This window comes from Chenopodium album, chromosome 2 (assembly GCF_948465745.1).
Source record: "Chenopodium album chromosome 2, dcCheAlbu1.1, whole genome shotgun sequence".
In the NCBI taxonomy this organism is placed as follows: domain Eukaryota; kingdom Viridiplantae; phylum Streptophyta; class Magnoliopsida; order Caryophyllales; family Amaranthaceae; genus Chenopodium; species Chenopodium album.
In genome coordinates, this window is record NC_137835.1 from 67361013 (window position 1) to 67383271 (window position 22259).

Sequence of the window (22259 nt, forward strand, 5' to 3'; positions counted from 1 at the left end):
CTTATTTCAAAATGCATTTCGTAGTCCATAAACACTTTAACTTTGATCTAGCATGAAGAACGAATTTTTGTAACATCATCGCACTTCTTTTCGAGACAAGAGGCCAAAAGTAGGTGTCTACAATGAGTTTTGGGCGTTACACTATAATTCTGTTGCCGAGAGGGTTCTGCTGATGCTATTTGGCTGCTAGTCTTTAAGAGCTCCTCACTCTTTATATACTCATGCGCTTTGCCGAACGTTGTACCCAAATTCGAGAAGGATTTTTGTGCCATATATCTCCTTACTACTATTTCTTGTTGTAACTTTGGTATGGTATTGGCTTCATTGTTGAAATACCTGATGAAATCCCTAATCGATTCATCTTTTCTATGCCTTACTGCCATAAGTTCTCCCGACATTCTCTGTCTTGCGCTGTTGCTTATGTATTGGCCTATAAATAATTCTACCAAGGTTTCAAAATAGTCTATGGAACCGGGATCCAAGTTGGAAAACCAGTCTGAGGCAGCCCCCGTTAGCGTGGTTGGGAACACTTTGCACTACACAGCGTTTGTGTCGGTGTATAATAACATGTGGCTTTCAAAGGCCGCCACATATCTTTTGGGGTCTTCTTTGTTGTCATACGTGCATGATAGCATTTTGATTTTTTCCATTTGTTCATAGGATCTCCTGAGTAAAGGGGGATATTCTCTGGCTGACCACAATACTGGCCACACGTCGGGACGACCCACTACTAGCTTCTTGTCGATAAGACTCTGAGTCTCCTACCTGCACGCCCTACAAGGTCGTGCGCCTTGGCGGTACTACCACTTCTTGGGGTTGTGGCTGGGCCGGGTTGCCTTGTTAAACAGACTCGCAAGGTTGACGAACACAGGCGCGGATGGCACATAGTTTCCTCTTATTCTGTCGATCGTTGCCTCGGCGATTACTTTTATTTTTTGGTACATTGCTCCCATAACCTTGGCTGTTAGCTCCAATTTCTCTAGAGTGAACTCATCCAGAGGGTCTAGGGTTGGTGATCAATTTTGTTCGGGCGTTATCGGTCTTACATTGACATTAAGGATTCCGGTGTCATAATTACAGTTTCAATTTCTGTCACTTGTCTGTAATTTCATTGTTTCCTTCCATGACTGTTGGAGGTCCTTTGAACGATAGAAGTTATTACTTTCCCCTCCTTTTAGCGCCAATTGTTCCGAGTGTGCACCGATATCGAGAGTCCTGGGGTTGGTAAAGGTTTACCGTCTAATTAAGCACTTGCACAGTCAGCACAAATTAGCTAACCCGAAGGATTATCCTGGGATGACCACTCCAATGCTAAAGTTAGTAATTTGATTAGAAGAATTAAGGAAAGAGTAGGAAAATGCTTTTTAGAGAGAGAAAGAGAGATATTGTACCTTTGTAATGAAATTGTGCCTTGGTATTTATTGGGAGATAACCAACCAGGTGCCACCTATCAAAATAGGTGGCAAACCGACCTTGTAGGCAGCAGGTGCCTACGTGATCTGGAACAACTCTCCACGTGGCCAAGAGAAGGGTAATTAAGGTAATTAAGCCGATATGCGAATTGATATATAAGATGATTAGCAACTTAAGGTATTTTAACAACTAATTATTACCAGTGTCGGCTCAATTTAATATCCATTGCCTATAAATTTTAAACTTTTATCACTCATATAGAAGATACATTCCATAAACATGGATACTAATGGGACTCCTCCAAACTAATTCTATTCAAATATTCAGAACAAACAACTACTCTATTATAAAGATCACTAATTTCCACTTCAATAAGTGTAGGGAATATTTCAAGTCACCCAACTTTGAGCCCCTCTGTGATCATGCATTCAAGCATGGTGGCGTCCAAAGAGAAGGAAGGTAAAGTAAAAGAGTCGTCAACAAGTTTTAGGAACTTGTAAACCGTCCACGAGATGAAGGTTACACCCCTTCACAATCATAGAGATCGCTAACTCCATAGTGGTCTTAAACTTTGGCTGGATATTCGGGGATCAAGGTACAAATTCAACCTAAAAGAGATTAAATCTGCTCTAAATAGGCCTCTACATTATTCTTCTCATATACATGTGCGCTTTCTAAATAACATACAATCAATATATTAATCCTAAACCTGTTTAATCTATATTAGTTGAGTATTAATGCACAAATAAATCTATTATTGGTGATCACTTGAATTAAAATCATATTAGCTTTATTTAAAATTATTAATTATCTTATTAAGCGTGATTCAGGTACAAATTTCCTTTACACCTGCAAGAAAGAGCGTGATCAAGCAATAACAATAATATATCAAGCAACATAATAATATTGATATAACAAATTATCACCATAAAAATAGTCATAATCTCATCAAAGCATAATATTAATATAGCAAGATCCTAGGCATGATACGAACATGATTAATAATAATTCCTATCATGTCAGTATACAATAAAAATCAAAGTTTTATTCCTGACATGATACTAGAAATATACATGATATTAGAAATATTAATTAATTCCCTAAACATGATACTAGAAAAATACATGATATTAGAAATATTAGTTAATTCCCTAAATATGATACTAGAAAGCAATAAAAGCATCCTAATATGATAATATAAATTAATAAAATAATCTAAATATGATTTCTATATCAAAAGAATAATTAATTAATTAAATTACTTACTTTGAAGTGTCATATCTCTTTCTATTAAAAGAATACACACGTTAGTAACTTTAAGGAAAATATTAAATTAAACAACAGTAATTATAATTTAAATTAGATTTGGGACCAAACCCTCGTAACTATCAATCTTTCACGTCGAGGTCTAAGGCAACTTCGAGCTTGGTTATGTGTTAAGTCTCATGAATGAAGAATGGTGTATTTTGAAAAAAGGTGTAGAAAGGCTTAGAGAGAAGAATAAGCTTTTAGATTAGAGACAGAAATAATAGATGATTGTTGATGATTGAAAACGGAGGAAAAAAACTCTATTTATAGAGAAAAAACGTCTGTAAACAATAGAAAAGAGTCAGAATTTGACTCGCGGTAAAATGGTTCCATCGCGACGTGACAGAGTTATCGCGTCACGATGGACTTCATCGCGGCGCGATGGAATTTATCGCAGTACGATAGCGACAGTACGATAAGACGCGTACGGATTTTCCTTTTTCAATCAAATTGGGTTAAGAGGAGTCCGTACTTATCTTTTATTAAATCAGAATTAATCTTTTAAAATACTTGTCTTATTCCAAATAAAATTCTTTATCTTTTCTAAAAATCAAATATAATTACAATTATTAATTCTAATCTCATTAGAAGTTAAAAATAACCTTTTAGAAGATTCTAGAAGATTAAGATAAATCCTAATGACTTTAGGAATATAATTTAAACTAATGGACCCTCCATCACTGGTTTGTATATAAAATTATTTATAACCCAGTTTAGTATTTTGGTCATAACTTATTCGTTATAACTCAAAATTGGGCTTATAATATATCATTGGAAAGCTCTTCTCAATTCCTATCCAACTACACAATTATTGGCCCCATATCACGGACCAAACTAAACTGGATTTGACGACTTTTTTTTATAAATAAGATACAAAATTAATGATTTTCGAAAATAGAAATGAATTATTTTTATTAGAAAATAGAAGAAATCACGAGGCCTTCAACATTTCACCTTGTTCGATATTTAATGACGTGAAAGATACTCATTACTAAGTTTGATTTTTTGGGAGACTCAATGAGGTGTCTACACTAAGCTAATCAACTAAATAAATTAAATAACCTCTCTAATTCAATACATGACTACAAGCATAAGGTAGAGAAGGTTTTACTGTATTGAGAAGCAAATCGACGAAAAAAAATGAATCTGCCCCTCAGCAACCATATAGATGGCCAAAAAATCACTCGAAAGAGCAAGTATCGAAACCCTACCAATAAGAACATCAACAACACACAAATCCTAAACAGAAAGACCACTTCCTTTATCCTTAATCTCCTTGGCCGCTGCAAAAACATCTGTAATCTTCGCAACACAAAATCCTACCCAAATTATCAAACAATTATAACAAAAAAAATTGAAAAAAATCGATTCTTAAAAAAATCAAATGATATTTGTTGATGAATAATCAACTTGTTTACCAGGAGATCGAATGAACAGCAAATATGAGACCGAACTTTCGAAAATAACCAAGGGTTTTTGCAGGAGGATTGTTCGCATCGAAAATCAAACCGTCGAACATGATAGTAATAGGATTGCCGATTTTTGCAGAAGAAATAGTCTTTTTTAATCTGTTTCGATATGTTCTTCTTCAACTTGCTCTTAAAATTGTAAGGTTTTCTTGCTTGAATTGTGATCACTGATAACCGCCATTGTTGATGAGCTTGATCTGAGGATTCATCAACTTAGTGTTTTCAAATTTGTTCACATAAACTTCAGCATCGCACTAGCATATTTCGAATTTGTATCAATTTTTCGAGTTCCCAAAAGTTAAACATAATTTAATTTGTGTCGAAAATTGACAAAAAATTGCGTTCAAAATGCATAATTTAAACACGCAAATGATTTCTAGCAACATGAATTTCAAGATTACATGTTCAACTAAGAGAATTTGATCTTCATCGAGTGTAAAGAGGTTGAATGTTTTTTGACAGAGGAGAGAGAAAAGGCTTGAGCAAAGAGAGAAAGAAGAGAGAGAAACGCAAGATCTGTGTTTTGGGTGAAATGAATCTGATTAAATCCTCGCTGTTGATCGCACGCCTCTTTATGTTAGCTCTGATGGTCCAGATTAGTTCTTGGTTCCTATTATTCGTCTAGTTATACACGTATACAACACAATATGAATATATATACACGTATACAACACAATATGAACTTTAAATTTGCAGATCACAACATAGTAACAAAAACAAGGACTCGATCACAAAAAAAAAACTAACAGCATCTAACAACAATGAATGAAAATTATTAGGGTTAGAAATTTCTACACTTATCAGTTACTCGATCAAAGGAAAGAAAGGTGAAATTACTTCAAATAAAAAAATAAAAAATAAAAAAAATAAAAAAAAAAAAAAAAAAAAACTCAAGTACACATCATCACACTATTCATTAATTGGTTACCCAAATTTAAGCATTTTGCTCTCATATTTAGGATCATTCGAAAGAAATCTGATGAAGATTGAACTTCATTATATTGAGTATTAGTGTCACCTTCCTCATCTCAATGTAGTTTTTTCACCTAAACCGTTAATGTCACAATCAGTATCACAATCATTAGCGATTTTGACCCCATTCCCTCTAAGTTTCCTTATGGGATGTAAGTATATATTCAAGTTTTTGGAATTTTAACCTTCAATAGATTTTTCTTATATATCCTCCAAACTTCCCCTACCCTCCTCCTTTTTCCAAAACCCCTTTGTCCTTGTAGAAATCTAAAACATTTTTCCCTCTCTTCCCTCTCTTCTCATCCTCAACAGATTTAAAGACTTTACTAAGGGCCGCTTCAAGAGAATAAGACAAAATCTTACTTGCATCTCCAAAAAGGTAGAAATGTCGAAGAGAAGGAGAGTTTGCTTCAATCGTGTGAATAAGGTTGGCGAAAATATCAGTCTCCTTTCTCGTTAGAGGTGTTAAAAACTGACCCCCATTTCGAATTGAAAAAAAATTAAATTCTGATTTCGATTTGTATAGACACAATAATTTAGCATGACTCAAATTTTAAATGGACTTGTCCTGACTTCAATGAACCTAAGCACACTCAAATTAACACCTCTACCACATCTTATTTGTAGTTGTAAAGAGCTTCATGGATAGGGTACATATCAACCATTATGAGGGACTCAAATAACATATCTATGAGATAAAACAATGAGAAAGGAGATATAAGGGATAAATATAAGAGAGGGGTCTTAAAGAAAATGAAGACAAAGAGGGAAATCGAGGGAAGAGAGAGAGAAAGATTGGTGTCTGAATTTAAGAGAAAGTAAAAATGAATGAAGGCTAAGGTTTTTAGATCTTAAGTTGTGTGAGATATGATTAGTTGATGAATTAAGTTTAGGTGAATTGAATGATGGTAGTAGGGATCGGAGGATGATTAATTTTCTTTGGTGGGGTTCATTAGGTTTAGGGGGGTACTAAACCACGCCCGATATTTATCGGGTAACGCCTGTAATTTTATATGAACTCCCTTAAGTAACCCTTTCTTAAATAACTCTTCAATTTTCTCTCTGATCTCTTACTTTCACTTTCACTTTTACTTTTCTCTCTCTTCACCTTAAGAATTTCATCAACAACCATCACCAATCAAACCACCACCACCAAGCAAACCACCAAGGATTGCGACCGGCTACAAGGGATGATTCGAGAAATCAGAATGGTAAGGGGGTTGTGACTAGCAATCATGCACTGGTTTTACTTTTTATATATTTTTTTTATTTTTTTATTTCAGTCATTCTAAACAAACGTCTGAAATTTTAGAATGTACACCTTAAATTTTAGAATCTCCTCTAGAACATTCTAAATTTTCAGGCATTTCCCCCATAACATTCTAAAATTTGAGGCATTTCCCCCATGAACGGCTGAAATTTTTAGAATGTTCTAAAGGTGACTCTAAAATTTTAGACGTTCCTTATATGATTACGCAATTAAAAAAACAACAAAAATTCTAATCACTCACCGATTGCGTGTGCTCTGATGACCTTGATGTGTCTATTTTATATAGTATTTTACCCCCGTCCCTTGGTCATAATTAGTAGTGTTTTTGGCTCTTTAGAGCCACTTTTATTACTAATTGGTGTTTTCTAGTGTTTTCGTAGATTTGGTTGACTTTTGCAGGGATTTGCACTTTTGGAGCATTTTCCCGAGATATTATGGAGCAATCATGAGCATTGGAGAAGCACAACCAGTTTTTATAGCCCAGGGCCGGTTAGAATCGTCGAACCGGTGATTAAGGGCTTGGTATGTATGATACCGGGGCATTTGGACCAAGTATTCAAGACCCGAAGAGGAAACCCAGATTGGCCCGAAGAATTGGAGCTCAATCGTAGTCCAGATAGTGGCCCAAGAGAGCCGCCCGGCCAAAAAGGCTGGCGCCCGGAGGCGCGCCCGACCGGGCGGGAGAAGCAAAGGTCGGCGCCCGGTGACGCGCCCGGCCAGGCGCGAGAAGTGTACTGATGAGCAAAAAGGCGCGCCCGATCGGGCGATGCCTCGCCCGATCGGGCGCGTGTTATTATTAGGAGTTAATATCGACGTTTATGTTTGTTTTAGTTGAGGATTTGTACGGAGTATAAATACTTCTCCGTAAAACGATTTTAGGATCTTCTTTCACCCTTCTCTTTTAGATTTTCTCTCTCTACTTAGCTTTTAGATTTTCTCTATCTTATACCTTTGTTCTTAATCTACTCTTAATTCCAGATTTATTTGGTAACGATTTCTTTTCTCTTAATCTTAGTTGTTTATTTTATTCCTTCGATCATGTCTTGTTTTATTGCTTTGATTAGTTTAGTTGTTGTTATGTGTGAGTAGTTCTATTTCTAGGGTTTGTGGGGATCCATAAATAATATGAAGGGGTGATTTATTGTTGTTGATTGTACTGTCAATGCTAGATTAATTTCCTATTGATTGATTTAATGCTCTGTGACTAGATTAGGCCTGATCTTTTATGCATGACTTTGACAATATTGATTCGAGATTCGACAGATGAGAATTGATGTTTATGTCTAGTTTCAATAGGCAGGTTAATTTATAAATGGTTAGGTCGAGATTCGAAAGATGAGATTTAATACCGGAAAATTAATTGTGTGATTATAATACGTAGCGAAAGCCCTTTATAATCTGGTTCATGTATACATTGATGAATGATTATTATATTCTACCCTGAAATATTATTTATTGGTTAACCTATGCCCTAGATCTTTTTATTCATTGTTTTCTCCCTATTCTTAGTCTTCGTAGTTTAGTTTCATATTCAAATATATATTGGTTACTTTATAATCTAGATTATATTAGTTAATTAGGAATAGAAAGACTCGTTTCTCTGTGGATTCGACCCTACTTCCCTATCTACATTAGTTAGAGGATTTAGGAATTACTTTTGATTTGGAGATACGACTTTACCCTGTCAGACCTCTCCAGTGGTGTCGTTGGCTCTTAAACTCATCCATTCACTGTTTGCGTTGATTGGTGAAGAGTAAAGCAATTTATTTTAAAAAAATGACATGATGGCTGTTAGGAGGTGATGGTTGTTCGGTGTGTGGTGGGGGTAACAAGTTGGAGAGTGATTAAATAAAGTGAAAGTTGAATACGATACATTTTATAAAAGGGCATGCTTGCATTGTGAAGTTATGTTAAAAATACATGCGTTATCCGATAAATATCGGGTGCGGCAATATAGTAATTCCACTTGAAAATTTACTCAAAATGAAATTTTTGGATTGTTGCACAAAATTGTAGCATTCGTTGTTGAAATTTGTTGTAAATGATAATAAATTGAGATAACAATGAGGATTTTTTGAACAATAATCACCAACAATGGTTGTTGTTGTAGTAATAAATTCTTTTTTTTTTTTTTTTTTTTGGTGAATTACCATCTACTTTTTTTTTTTTTTCCCCCTAAAAGACTAAGGGCTGAGCTGAATTGAACTAAACTGAACTGAACTGGATATTTTATGGGAGAAGGAAATTAAGATAATAATTTAACTGAATTTATTGGAACTGTATTGAACTGAATTGAAAATCTATAATATAATTGTAAAGTGGATCAATGAGGAGCCTCCAAAACCCCAACCAAGCCTCCTCATTCACTCCCGCCTAATTACCCCTAATCCCCACAATTTCCCATTAACCAATCTAATTTAAATTTAAATTTCAACAACAACAAAAAAAACTTTCTAATTAAATGCGTGTAGCATACTATCACAATTACCATAAAATGAGAAAAACTGCAAAACTACTCTATTTTTCATGTACATCTTCAATTTTTAATTTTAGAATTTTATACGTTGATCCAATTAAAATACAAGAGGTCAGTTTCCTCTTTCACTCTTCTTTTCAATATTCTTTACTACTACTAATTTCTTAGATTTTCCACCTTTGCTTTTGAAGCCAATTGGGTGATTACTAAAAAATGTTTTTTTGTTTCATTAAGGAGGTTTTGGCTACACAACATTGGCAAATATAGGAATCTGATAGTGCTACATTACTACATATTTGTTGTGTTTTTCGTATAGATATGAACACATTCTTAATGATGAATGTGGGTAGGAGGCTTATGAAGCTGTTGAATTTGATGGGCATACGTGGGTAGGAGGCTTATGAGCTGTTGAATTTGATGGGCATTTATTTGAGCTGACCAGAATGTTGAGATCATCTATACCTATCTATACTATATATAAAAAGACGTTCATAATCAAGGATATACGCCACGTGTCACCCATCTCCATATTCTACCAAGAAGATGCCACGTCACCAAGGAAAATCATACATCAACGGTACATGTCGAATAAAAAAGGTTTATGTCAAGAATTGAACCCGGGTCCATTAGAAATGGAATAAAAAGTCATACCATCTTTGCTATCTAATACTTTTGCTTATTTATTCCTCTTAAATATAATCAATATAGGCCACGATTTTTTTTTTTTTTCCAAATAATTTTCTTCAACTACATATATAAGAAAAGTATTTAGGATTATCATTTATTAAAAAAGAAAGAGAAAAAAAAAACTGTAATACGAAGTTAAGAATATTTAACGATAGTCCCGAGGCAACGCCATCATTTATTAAAAAAAAAAAAAAAAAGCTGTGATATGAAGTTAAGAATATTTAACTATAGACCCATGGCAACGCCCGGGCTAAACACTAGTTACTTGAATGAAATAATAATAGATGAAGTCCGTGCGATGCACGATTTGTTTGATTTTTTTTTTTTTTTTTTTTGTATTAATGTGTTGAAATTTATTATATATTTAGATAAAATTCCAAATATTAAAAGATAATGTATACTACCTCCGTTTCTTTTTAGTTGACACGTTTTGACTTTAGCACTATTCATCCACCTCCCTTTTACCATATTTTGTGCTTTATACATAATGAAAAATATAGTCATGTGCGATCTTGTTAGATTCGTAACGTTATATACTTTCAAAATATCAACTTTTCAAAATTTTTGCTCATCGATAATTAAAGATATTAATGATTGAATAAGTGCATTGACAAACGTGACTAAAGAAACGTGTCAACTAAAAAGAAACGGAGGAAGTAATAATTAATTAATTTAAACTTAAAATTTTCATTCGCTAATTTTGCCTATGTGACACTTGAATTATTTAATTTTAAAAGAAATTAATAATCTCTTATTTAATTGGCTACAACAAAAATTTAAATCCCACATGGAGCGCTAAGAAAATTAAATCCTACGTGACTCTTTAAAAACTCGGGAAAAACTCCCCTTTATATATATTAGATTTTGTTTTAACGGAAATTATTTGGAATCGTGTGTTTTCATCAAACATAATTCTGGGTTGTAGATAATAGTATGAAGTTTTACTGTCTCTTACATCTATATGATATCATTACATTTTCTAACATGTTTGATGGGTCATGGCATATTCTGATTATATTATGCCAATTTTATTATGTGTTGTAATTTTTGGTAGAAAATTATATTAAAAAGTGAAATTATAATTTTCTTTTTTCTTTTTGGTTGTTTTGTTTAATTGTTATACGTATATACTTTTTTTTTTTTTTTTTGGTAAATCAGGTTATAACCAGTGCATTAGCACAGGTGCATATTAATAAAATGAAAAGAACAGATCCTAAAACTTCCCACCAGATTGACCATGCAGTCTAATGTGACATCATACAGTGGCCCACTAATGACCTTCTACAACAAATAAGTGTAAGGTTAAGAATGCTAATTTTATTATGTGTTGTAATTTTTGGTAGAAAATTATATTAAAAAGTGAAGTTGTAATTTTCTTTTTTCTTTTTGGTTGTTTTGTTTAATTGTTATATATATATATATATATATATATATATATATATATATATATATATATATATATATATATATATATATATATATATATTTGGTAAATCAAGTTATAACCCGTGCATTAGAACAGGTGCATATTAATAAAATGAAAAGAACATATCCTAAAACTTCCCACTAGATTGACCATGCAGTCTAATGTGACATCATACAGTGGCCCACTAATGACCTTCTATAGCAAATAAGTGTAAGGTTAAGCAACTAAGCATTGAGTAGTGATAGACCACTACCAGGTATGGGCTCGTTGGGCCCATACCTAGGACAAAAACGTAATTTCACGCATTCCTTTTCACAGTAAGTCACAGAAGTTACTAAGCAGTAAAAAAAATCTTCTCTCTCCTTTTTACTACTTTATCAACTGAAAAACCGCTTCCCTCACCTCCTGTTCTCTAACTTTTCTCCTCTTTTCCTCTTTCTCAATTGCAGTGCTCATCGAGTCATCGGAAAACGGTTGGTGAATTTGTGTAAATGTTTTGTTTTTCATTGAATTGGGATTTGTTGATTAAATTGATACTAACGAGGTTGTAATACTTGTAAAATTTGTACTCATATTATTATTGGGATTTGGTTGATTTTTTTTTTTTTTTTTGTTTGGGTTTGGTTGGTTCGTCCCTCGTCGTGGCAGACCTGGCAGTAGAAGCCATGGATACAAGTATACAACATAAGCTTGGTGGTCTTGTTTCATAGTTTGAGATTTAATTGATATTTAATTATTATTTGTAAATTTTAATTTTATGTGCATACTTTGTACACTTATTAAATTAATTGATGAATTTCAACCAGATTTTCTAGATGTAATTTACGGGTTTTTTTTTCTCATTTATTCTACTCTGTATTATTTTTTTAATAAACAAACTATTGACTAAAAATCTACAATAGATAAGCATAAAGATAATACAAAAACTGGAAGGAGATTTAACTTGGGTTATAAAAGTCAATTTTGTAAATTATGGCACTTGATTAGTACGCAGAATTTAGAAGTTCGGGTACGTTGTGACCCGACCCGGAAACATCAGGTACCCGAAACACGAGTTAGGTCATGGGTCGGATTCCAAACTACCTAAAGATCTGGATACCCAAAAACGCGAATTTGAACACCCCTAACTTAGTAACTAAGTATGTTTGAGTAAATCGAATCAAATCGGATCGATTACAATTCGAAAAAGATAGGTTTTTTTCGGGTCGATTCAATTTTGACACCTCTACTTGTTGGTACAGTTATGGGGCTTATGGCCACGTTTACTATCGTAACATAGCTAATGTTATGACTAAACCAATATATAACAGTATCTATTTATAAATGATAGCATCTATTTCTAAATAATCGTATCTCTTTATAAATGACAGTATATCTTTCTATGTAACAATATCTCTTGACAATTTTTTGTATGCGTTACTCGAGTTACTCGGTCAGGGGTTACTCGAGTTGCCGAGGTTACTCAATTTTCTCGGTTAGGGGTTAGTCGAGTTGACGGGCTTACTCAAGTTACTCGGTAGGAGTCACTTTACACCCCCTCGAGTAATTCATGACCGAACCCCTCAAATAACTCTAACCAAGTAACCCCTGACTGAACCCTCAACTCCTCAAGTAACCCCTGATCGAACTAGTTCAATAACCTCTGACCGAGTAACTCGAGTCACCCATGACTGAGTAACCCCTCGAGTAACTCTTGACCGACTAACTCGAGTAACCCCTAATCGATTAACCCTTCAAGTAACCCTTGACTGAGTCAACCCCTCGACTAACCCATGTCCGACCTGATTTTACAATAAGATTAATTTAAACCCGTGGTAAATATATTCGCAATTGATGTTAAATTGAATATAGTGACCCTAATGTTAAAAAAAACTCATTATAAAAAAAAAACCTCTTATGACTTTTATAATAGCACAATGATATAATAGCCTTTATTTTAACATAATGACATTTTTTATATAAGGTAAAATGATCATAGTGTCTCTAATAGTGGTCCACAATAAAAATAATGTGGACCATATTTTTTTTTAGAAAAATATGAACCTGATGTATTTAAGAGTTAATGACGGTACATCTTTCTATATAACTGTATTGTTTTGTAAATGAAAGTATATCTTTCTATATAACAGTTTCTATTTATAAGAAACAATGTTATGCAAAATTAATAAAAAATGAGAAAGAGATCTATTTATAAATGATAACCTCTATTATTTTATTTTAAAATTAAGTATGATTCCACTTATTTAAGTGAATAACCCTTTTTCTCATTTAAGTGATGGAGTGCTTTCCCCTCACCTGACTGGATGTAGTTTGTTTATCGAGATGAATATGATTCGATCATAGTTTGTCTCAGTTATTTAGACTTAATTTTCTGTTGAAAGACTAAGCTAGCTTTCTTGTTGATGTTATGAGTATTCACATATATATAGCTTAATAAAACAATATACTCCATAACACATTTCTATATATCTACTTTTATTTTACCTACTGGTTATTGTTATTACATTCCTAAATTTTAAATTAATAATTTTTTTTTCAAGTTTTAATTGTTTTGTTGAAAGTATAGTTTATTTTGTTGTATTGTATGTTGTAGGTGAAGTCTAGTTACAGGGAATTACAGGGAATTATTTGGAGTACGTGTTATGCTAGTTGTAACGGTGGCATTCGCAACCAACAATGCCAGTTACAAAAAGTCAATTTCGCGAGTTACAAATATCATTTTTTCTACTAGTGCTTGTCCGACCCGATTTACAATAATATTAATGCAAACCCGTGGTTCATACGCTCGCATTGATGTTAAATTGAATATAGTGACCTTGATGTTAAAAAAACTCATTAAAAAAAAAAAAATTAACCTCTTATGACTTTTATAATAGCACAATAATAAGAATCTTTATTTTAACATAATGACATTTTATATATAAGGTTAAACGACCATAGTGTCTCTAATAGTGGTCTATAATAAATTAATGTGGACAATATTTTTTTTTAGAAGAAATGTGAACCCGATGTATTTAAGAGTTAATGTTAAAAATGACAGTATATATTTCTATATAACTGTATTGTTTTGTAAATGACTGTATATCTTTCTATACAACAGTTTCTATTTATAAGAAATGATGTTATGCAAAATTAATAAAAATTGAGAAAGCTGATCTATTTATAAATGATAACTTATTAACTTCTATTATTTTGTTTTAAAATTTAAATATGATTCCACTTATTTAAGTGAATAACCTTTTTTTTTTTCCTCATTTAAGCAATCTACATACTTTAAAGTAACTCTATTTGCGGCTCATTATTGTAACCCTTATTAATCGATTTATATGTGATTATGTCAATTGGTCATACCATGTGGCTAGCCACATATAAGAAATTGTGATATTAAAAACACAATTTTAAATTCATTTAGGAATTTTGAAGACTTTGTCATAAAATATTAGATATTTTGGTCGCTTGAGATAATTTTTTTTACTAAAATGTCACTTGGAATTAGTTTTTTTTTTTTTTTTTTTTTTTTTTTTTTTTTTTTTTTTTTACCATTCGCTAGGTTTTTTTTTAAAATTTTTTTTTTTTACCAATCTAGTCAATAGGTCGCATATATTTATACATAACATTATTTATTTACAAATAACAGTATCTAAACAAATATAACAGTTTGTCTTTATAAATAACAGTTTTCTTAATAGTTCATAATGGTTTATCGGTTACAATTAAACTTACAATTAAATTTGAAATTAACAACTTTAATTATTACAAATTTTCAACTTTAGTAATGTGAAATTAACAAAACATTACTATATTGATAATAAGTAATTTATCGTTTATCAACACATTACTACATTATAACAACTTTAGTGATTAGAAAATAAATTAACAACTAGGCATGACTTTATTGCCTTATACAAGACTTATTTTAGTTGTTTTTGGGGTTTTTACGGCTCTCGGGAATTGTGCCTTAGGCCTTTTTCATCCTACTACGAGCATGTGACACGTGTCATAACCTTCTTAAGAGCATGTTCTCATACGTTTATTTTTAGTTTAGTTCAGTTCAGCTCATAATTTCCTTCTCTTATAAAATATTTATTTCAGTTTAATTCAGCCAATGAGAACAGGCCCTAAGTCTGAACTATGGTTTTGAGGGACACGTGTCACTATGTTTGGTACATATGTCCAATGTATGTTTACTGTAAACAATAGTCAAATTCCTAGAATAATGATATAACTTCAAATTAAGTACCCGTGTAATGGTATGATAACTATGATTATGTTAGTTACTACTGTAATCTAGTAATCTTACTATCACTCTCTATGTTAACCTTATGAATATACTTTAGTTCCTATTAAAGTTTCTAAATATAATGTAGAGTAAATTTAAATTCATCAGAAATATCATTACACAATAGTATGCAACAATATATAACAGTTAATTAAGCTGCATATAACAGTATATGCAAACAAAATTACAGCATCAGATATTAAAAAAAAAAAAAAAAAAAAAAATCCAATGCAACCATTTTTGTATAAGCTTCTTCCATTTCTGCAAAACAGAACATTCACTTTAGTTCAATTCTTTACTTCAGAAGACAAGAAAAAAAAATGATTTAAAAAATCCATAGTAGAAATAGAACACAAAAATTATAGTAGTATTGCAAGTGGAGCAGTACCTCCCCTGCAAGAATTGGGTTGATCCACATCATTGGCTCTATCACATTCTTCCCGGATGAAACTTTTTTCCCAAATTAAGGTGGTCGAACAAGATAAAATTATTGAGTAGATTAAACCAACACCATATTCAAAGGGAAAATTAAGCAAGCATATTCTTATGACTTTGATGCAAGACCCACTGATACGACCTTTCAAAAACCTTCCAATTCTCTCAAAGTTGTTCCAATTAAAAATTAAACTCTAAAACAAAACAACAATTTACTAGATAAAGAGGAATTTAGCTCTACGAAGAGCTACAGATCTTCACGGATCGGAGCTTCTTCTTTTCAAAGTTCAGAGGTAGCCGGAGCTAGGATCTCTTCTATGGAGCTTTACGGTTTAGTGGTTTTCCGACCAAAACAAAACCATTCTCGCGATTTCTGTGTTTTTTCACAGGTTATGATTTTTTACCCCCCTTCCATCACTTTTACCTACTCTTATTTCTTTTAACTTTAAAAAAATTGCAAATATTATTTTTTTATTCTGGTACGGACTTGACATATCCCATATAGGTAGTGGGTAATACTTACTCCTAAGCATTACCCCCTCAGACGTAGATAAAGAAGAGAAACCCACGCCTATATTTGCCGGCCGTCAAACCTTCAAACACTCCAAAAATGGCGAAAACAAACTACAAGAGATTTCAAGGCAGCCAAAATCTAAGACTTCGTCTTCTTCTCTCTACTCTTTCTTCAACTCCTATTCTCATTGACGATATTCGATCTAATGAAACCATTCCCGGCCTTCGTCCCCACGAAATCTCTCTCCTTCGACTCATCGAAAAAGTCTGCGATGATTGTCATGTTGAAATCAACGAAACTGGTATCAATTACAGCATTTTCATCAGTTGGGGTTTAGGGTTTTTCTGGGGTTTAGGGTTTTTCTGGGGTTTTACAATAATTGATTTTTGATTAATTAATTTTTGTTGCAGGTACAAAGTTGAAGTACAAGCCTGGGATTATAATGGGTGGGAAATTCTTAACTCATAATTGTGGGTTGAGTCGTTCAATTGGTTATTTCTTGGAACCACTTTTGGTTTTGGGTTTATTTGGGAAGAAGCCCCTTTCAATTAGGCTCAAAGGTATTGCCTTTATTTTGTTTTAGTTTTCTTTGATTCCAGTTCTTTCGTGTTGTGTTATTCGCTGTTGATTTTGGTTGTTTTATGAATTGTAAGAGTTTAGGCTTTTCCATGCTCTTTACAAATTGCTTTGAGTTTAGATTAGCAGAGTTCACTTCACTGTCTAAATTACAATCTCTCATTATTCAATAATTCTAGTTCTCAATCCTCTTCCATATATGTTCATAAAACGATAATAAAAAGCAGAATCAATTTCATACTTGGGTTTATAATCCTGATTCCTTACCTTATAACCAGCAACCTCTGAACTCTGAAAGCTTCAGCTGCCATTAAGCTCAGTCAGAATTCTTCCCCTTTTCAGATTTTTGTAGAAATTTGTTAATGTATACTGTAATGGATTTTTGGTTCAAATTTTGCATTTATTTATGCTTTTATTTGCTAATTTTTTACATGATCAATGTTCTACAAGTATTGCTTAATTTGAACTTCATTTACTTTTTTAATTGACTTGATTAATTGGGTTGTGTTGTATTTTATTTATTTATATCATTTACTTCTATGCTTTCATATTTTATTTGCCAAGTGTTCATATGTGTGTGTGTGTCTAAAAGGGTACTATAACATTGTTGAGTAAAAATTGGTGTAAAAAAGTGTGATTGTATAACAAACATGAGTGGTCTTCTATCAAGAATTTATTGTTAAAGTTATTGTCATGCTTAGGAAACTATGTGCATCTGTTCTTTCGGATTGTGTTCTTTGTTACTGGATTGTTGATGCAATTTGGGAATTTTGTTGTGCAGTTACAAGGAAATTTGTGGTTTAATTAGTTTAACGTTCATGCCTTGAGTTTGTTGGTCACCTTTCAGCATGTTTTGGTATTGATGTCCCTTGTTATGTACTCGATTCCCTTGACCTCAGTACAGGAATATTTGAGTACTGCCGTCATATATTAACTCATCTTAGTTGTCTTGTATAGAAATGAGTAGGAAAATAGTAAAATTAGCTAATGTTATATTAGCATATTGGAACCTGTCAAATGGAATCATTAGCTTATTAGGATCATTAAAACTTACCCGAATAGACTACAGAAGAGAAAAGGAGTTCAATAAGAATGAGAGACATTAAAGGGAAGAACTGAATAACCTATCTACTGTTGGTGAGGAAGATTGATTGTGTGCGCTTTTTTACCTGAACTGGCTGTTAACATTTGTCCCTTTCTGGTACTTTTTCTTGGCTGTGAAATTAACTGAGAACAGTACTTTTTAATCTTTCGAACTTGCTGCTCTGGTTTTAGAATGCAAGTGACATGCATTATGTTTTCATCAGGTTTTACAAATGATTTGTTTTCATCAGGTATTACAAATGATTCTAAGGATCCATCCATTGATACTTTCCGGTCAACTACCTTGAACATTCTGAAACGCTTTGGAGTTCCTTCCGAAGGTCTGGAACTTAAAATTGAGAACCGTGGGGTACCTCCTCTAGGTGGTGGAGAAGTAGTTCTGTCGGTACCAATTGTGCATAGTAGTTTAACGGTAGGCTTTACTTGCTTAGCCTTTTCCATGATTGATTTAAAGTATATCTAATATATTCTCTTCTTCAGGCAGTAAATTGGGTTGATGAGGGAATGGTAAAGCGTATCAGAGGAGTATCATTTTCCACTCGAGTATCATCTCAGTTTGAAAATACAATTATACATGCGGCTCGTGGTATTTTCAATCGTTTGATTCCTGATGTCCACATCTTCACTGATCACAAGAGTGGTGCACAAGCTGGAAAGTAAGATTCTGCTTCCATTTGTCTGTAATTTTTCACTCCATTCAAAAGTACATGGTACATGCATGTCTAACGCCAATACTCTAGACATTATTGTGGTTATTGTATGATGAGAAAGTACACATCAACTTTTTATTTATTTATTTATTTTAATGTTTTGTGCCTCTTTTGAGTTCTGATGACTTATTTTGTATGGATATCTGATTCTGGTTTAGCTCCCCTGGCTTTGGGATTTCACTGGTTGCTGAAACTACTTCTGGATGCTACATTTCTGTTGATACTGCTGTTTCTTACCCACGAAGAGATGAAACAGATGAGATTGAAGATGAAGAAAAGAGAAATGTGAAGCCGCCTGAAGATGTTGGCATAGAAATTGCTTCTGCTTTACTAAATGAAATTGAGCAGGGGGGAGTGGTAGACTCTACACATCAGGTTTGTGCTATCAACAATCATTAGATACTCAATATGTTATGTGGCTTTGCACCAATAGATTACATGTGTTGTTTATATTGATTTTAAGCTTTTAACCATTGCTTCATGTTACATATTCTCATTGAAAGATACTCTATATAATTTTTTTCCTTGAAAAAAAAAGTAATGAAAAAAAAAGGTTTGAACATGATTAATATAAGTCGAGTTATTGCATTTTGAAATGATTGTTTTAGTATGACAGATTGATGGTTAGACTTTGTTTTGACAACCAAGTGACAAATGGTCTCTTAATTTATAAAAACATGAGAAAAATGCTTCATAGTACTCCATATTTACTTTTAACGCTATAGAACTTGTTTTCAAGCAGTATTGTATTGAGATCAAATGAACAGAGCTAACTGGCCTTGAATGTAACAGTGATAGTAGGTTTTACCATCCTTTGGAATCATAGTGGTGGTTTTGCTATCGTTTAGAATGAGACATGACAGTGATTGGTGTATACACTTTGACTCCTTAATTGGAAAGATATCAAATTACCTATTTATAGTGTAGGTTATCCTAAAGTACCTTGCTTGTGATATATACTTGTATCTACTAAAGATAACCTCAATTAATTTAAACATTTTTCGAAAGCGGAAATTTTGGCTGAGCAGCAACTGCTGATATGATATAGGAAAAAAAATCCTAAGAAGCGAGTATTGTTCTAGTGACTTGTTATTTGCTATGCAATATAGGAGACTGAAAAAGTTTCAGAATTTAGTTATGTTGTCATTAATGTCTTTAATATCCTATTTAGTAGTGTCTTGGACTCTGGATCAGTCCACACTCCACAGAGTAGACTTAATGAAAAGAGTGGTGAACAGGGCTCATGTTGCTTGTCATCTGTGTTATTAGTGATGTTTGCTCTCTGACATCCTATTTTACTAACTACCCATTCCTTTCTATTATACTGCTTTTGCAGGGCTTGTTATTTCTTCTTTGTGCTTTGTGTCCTCAAGATGTATCAAAAATCCGTGTGGGAAAGCTTTTTCCTTATGGAACGGAAGCGTTGAGGCTCATAAAAGACTTTCTAAATGTGCAATTTGCCATCAAGCCTGATCCTTCAACAGGCACTGTTATACTTAAATGTGTGGGATTTGGTTTAAAAAATCTCTCAAGAAAGCTTTCATGATGCGTTTCGTCTCTATTTCACTTATATCTCTGGTGGAATATCTGTTTCTACAGGCCTGGCATTCGTCTACCTGGGAAGTATGATGAGTCTACACAGCTGTTTAGTGTTTAGTTTTTCTTAGGCCCAAATTGAGAATGTAGTAAAATCGAATGTCATAAATGAAATCAATAGGGCTAATTTTTGTTTCGTGAATTTTGATTTAGTATAGGTAATAGTCTCTCTCAAAGCTGGTAGTTGATAGCTTCCACCAGCAACAGCAAATTCAGAAACACATTCAGGTTTGTAGTCCGTATTTTTATGATAGAAGACACTAAAGTTATTCATGTATGATGTATACTGCATTATTGAAATGTTATTATTTCTAAAAAGAAAGTTAGTGTCCTTTGGGATTTCTTCAAAGAAATGTTATTATTTTTAGACAGATTTCCTTACTGTATTAATGTTACAGCCCTTCTACCTTCTACCCCACCTATCCCCAAAAACAAGGAAGATTTGTACTACTAGTAGAAAAAAAGAAGTTTCTTTGTGATTAGTTTGGAGAGTTTTATATGAGTTAGTCTGGACGTTTTATTTGGGCAATTGGGCTATTGAAATGTCTTCTATTACATTTTTTCCAAATTCCTAATGAAATAGAGGAAAATTTATGGAAACAGGGATGATAAATACGGTATTCTAAACATTGTCGTGTTGAGTCAGGAGTCTTATTAGAATTACTTAGATGTATAATTTCAAAGCATTTTTTTTAACTAATGGCCTGTTCATATTTACTGACTGAGCTGAACTGAACTGAACTGATTGGAGCTGAACTGAACTGAACTGATTGGAGCTGAACTGAACAGAAAAATTAAAATGCATAAAAATATATGAAAATGTTTATGAAAATTAATGATAATATATATAGTGGATTGTGAAAAATATAAAAGTATTTTAAAAATAACTTTGTATTTTAAAATATTATATTTTAAATTATTAAATTTTGTGTATTATATTTTAAATATATATATAAAAATAAAAAGTATTCTTCAATATTTTACTGTAGTCAATCGTTGCTTGTTGTACTCTACACAATTTTGTTCGTTTACATGAACTAGGGATTCCATTCACGCTCCAAGTTGAAGTCATGGGACCAACAGAAGATCATACTATGTTCGTTGATAACAGAAAAGCAGTTATGGATATTGTACGAAACCAAATAACTGATCAGATATGGAAGTCAATTCAGAGGAATGCCGAGGTAATGGAGCAACTTAATGAAGAAGAAGAAGACGAAGAACTAACCGATTATGAAAGCTAGTAACTGTTGTGTAGTACTCTTATTTTGTCAATGAGTTCAACTATAAAAAAACATGTGACCATTTTGAATGACGAATATAATTTAAAATGATAATAATAATAATTGTTATTATTATTATTATTATTATTATTATTATTATTATTATTATTATTATTATTATTGTCGTTGTTGTAATATGCTAAAACATCTAAAACGAAAAAATTAACAACTGAGCTGAACTGAACTGAAATGATTGGAGCTGAACTGAACTGAAAATAAGTAAATATGAATAGACCCTAAGTATATTTTTTTTCAAATCTATTAAAGCTTTTAACTTATGCATTTGAAAGTGTTAAAATGTTTGAAAATATACAGTGATCATCGGTTATCAATTTTTTTTAAAAAAAAAAACAAGAAAAAAAAAGAAAAAGAAAAAGTGGAGAAACACTATTAAAGCTTTTAAGTCATTGTACTATCCCGTCAAAAAAAGAAGTCATTGTACTATATTTTTTTTCTAGGGAAGAGAGGATAAATTTCAAAGAAAGTTCCTAGTAAATTCCTGTCACTTTCGTTGCCCTAACCAAATGATCTTTCATGTAGTTTGGGTGCAATTTCCTAATTCCATAATCTTTGCCTATATATATATCCTAAACATTGTTTAATGATATCCCAACTCAATGCTTCCACCTGATAAATTTACTGCAGTCTTATGTAACAAAATTCCCAAATACCAAACCAGTAACTTCCCCTTGAAAACCTGCAGATTTACCTCTTTCTTCTCCAGTGCATCTTCACTGCGCT

The 22259-nt window shown here is 32.6% G+C and overlaps 1 protein-coding gene across 1 annotated transcript; it reads left to right on the plus strand.

Moving 5' to 3' along the window:
• The first annotated feature begins 16266 nt into the window (after positions 1-16266).
• On the plus strand, positions 16267-20566 carry LOC145586670 (putative RNA 3'-terminal phosphate cyclase-like protein). The gene is made up of 6 exons (XM_081643563.1): positions 16267-16550; positions 16660-16809; positions 18160-18341; positions 18410-18585; positions 18798-19014; positions 19976-20566. The coding sequence occupies exons 1-6, from the start codon at positions 16346-16348 to the stop codon at positions 20183-20185; spliced, it is 1140 nt and encodes a 379-aa protein (XP_081499689.1). The 5' UTR covers positions 16267-16345; the 3' UTR covers positions 20186-20566.
• Positions 20567-22259: the final 1693 nt, after the last annotated feature.

Excerpts from the sequence above, each read along its gene's own strand:
- LOC145586670 (XM_081643563.1), top strand. The coding sequence starts at position 16,346 with ATGGCGAAAACAAACTACAAGAGATTTCAAGGCAGCCAAAATCTAAGA. Across the intron at positions 18,586-18,797 it reads AGTGGTGCACAAGCTGGAAA|CTCCCCTGGCTTTGGGATTT; the intron begins GTAAGATTCTGC and ends ATTCTGGTTTAG. Across the intron at positions 19,015-19,975 it reads TGGTAGACTCTACACATCAG|GGCTTGTTATTTCTTCTTTG; the intron begins GTTTGTGCTATC and ends CTGCTTTTGCAG.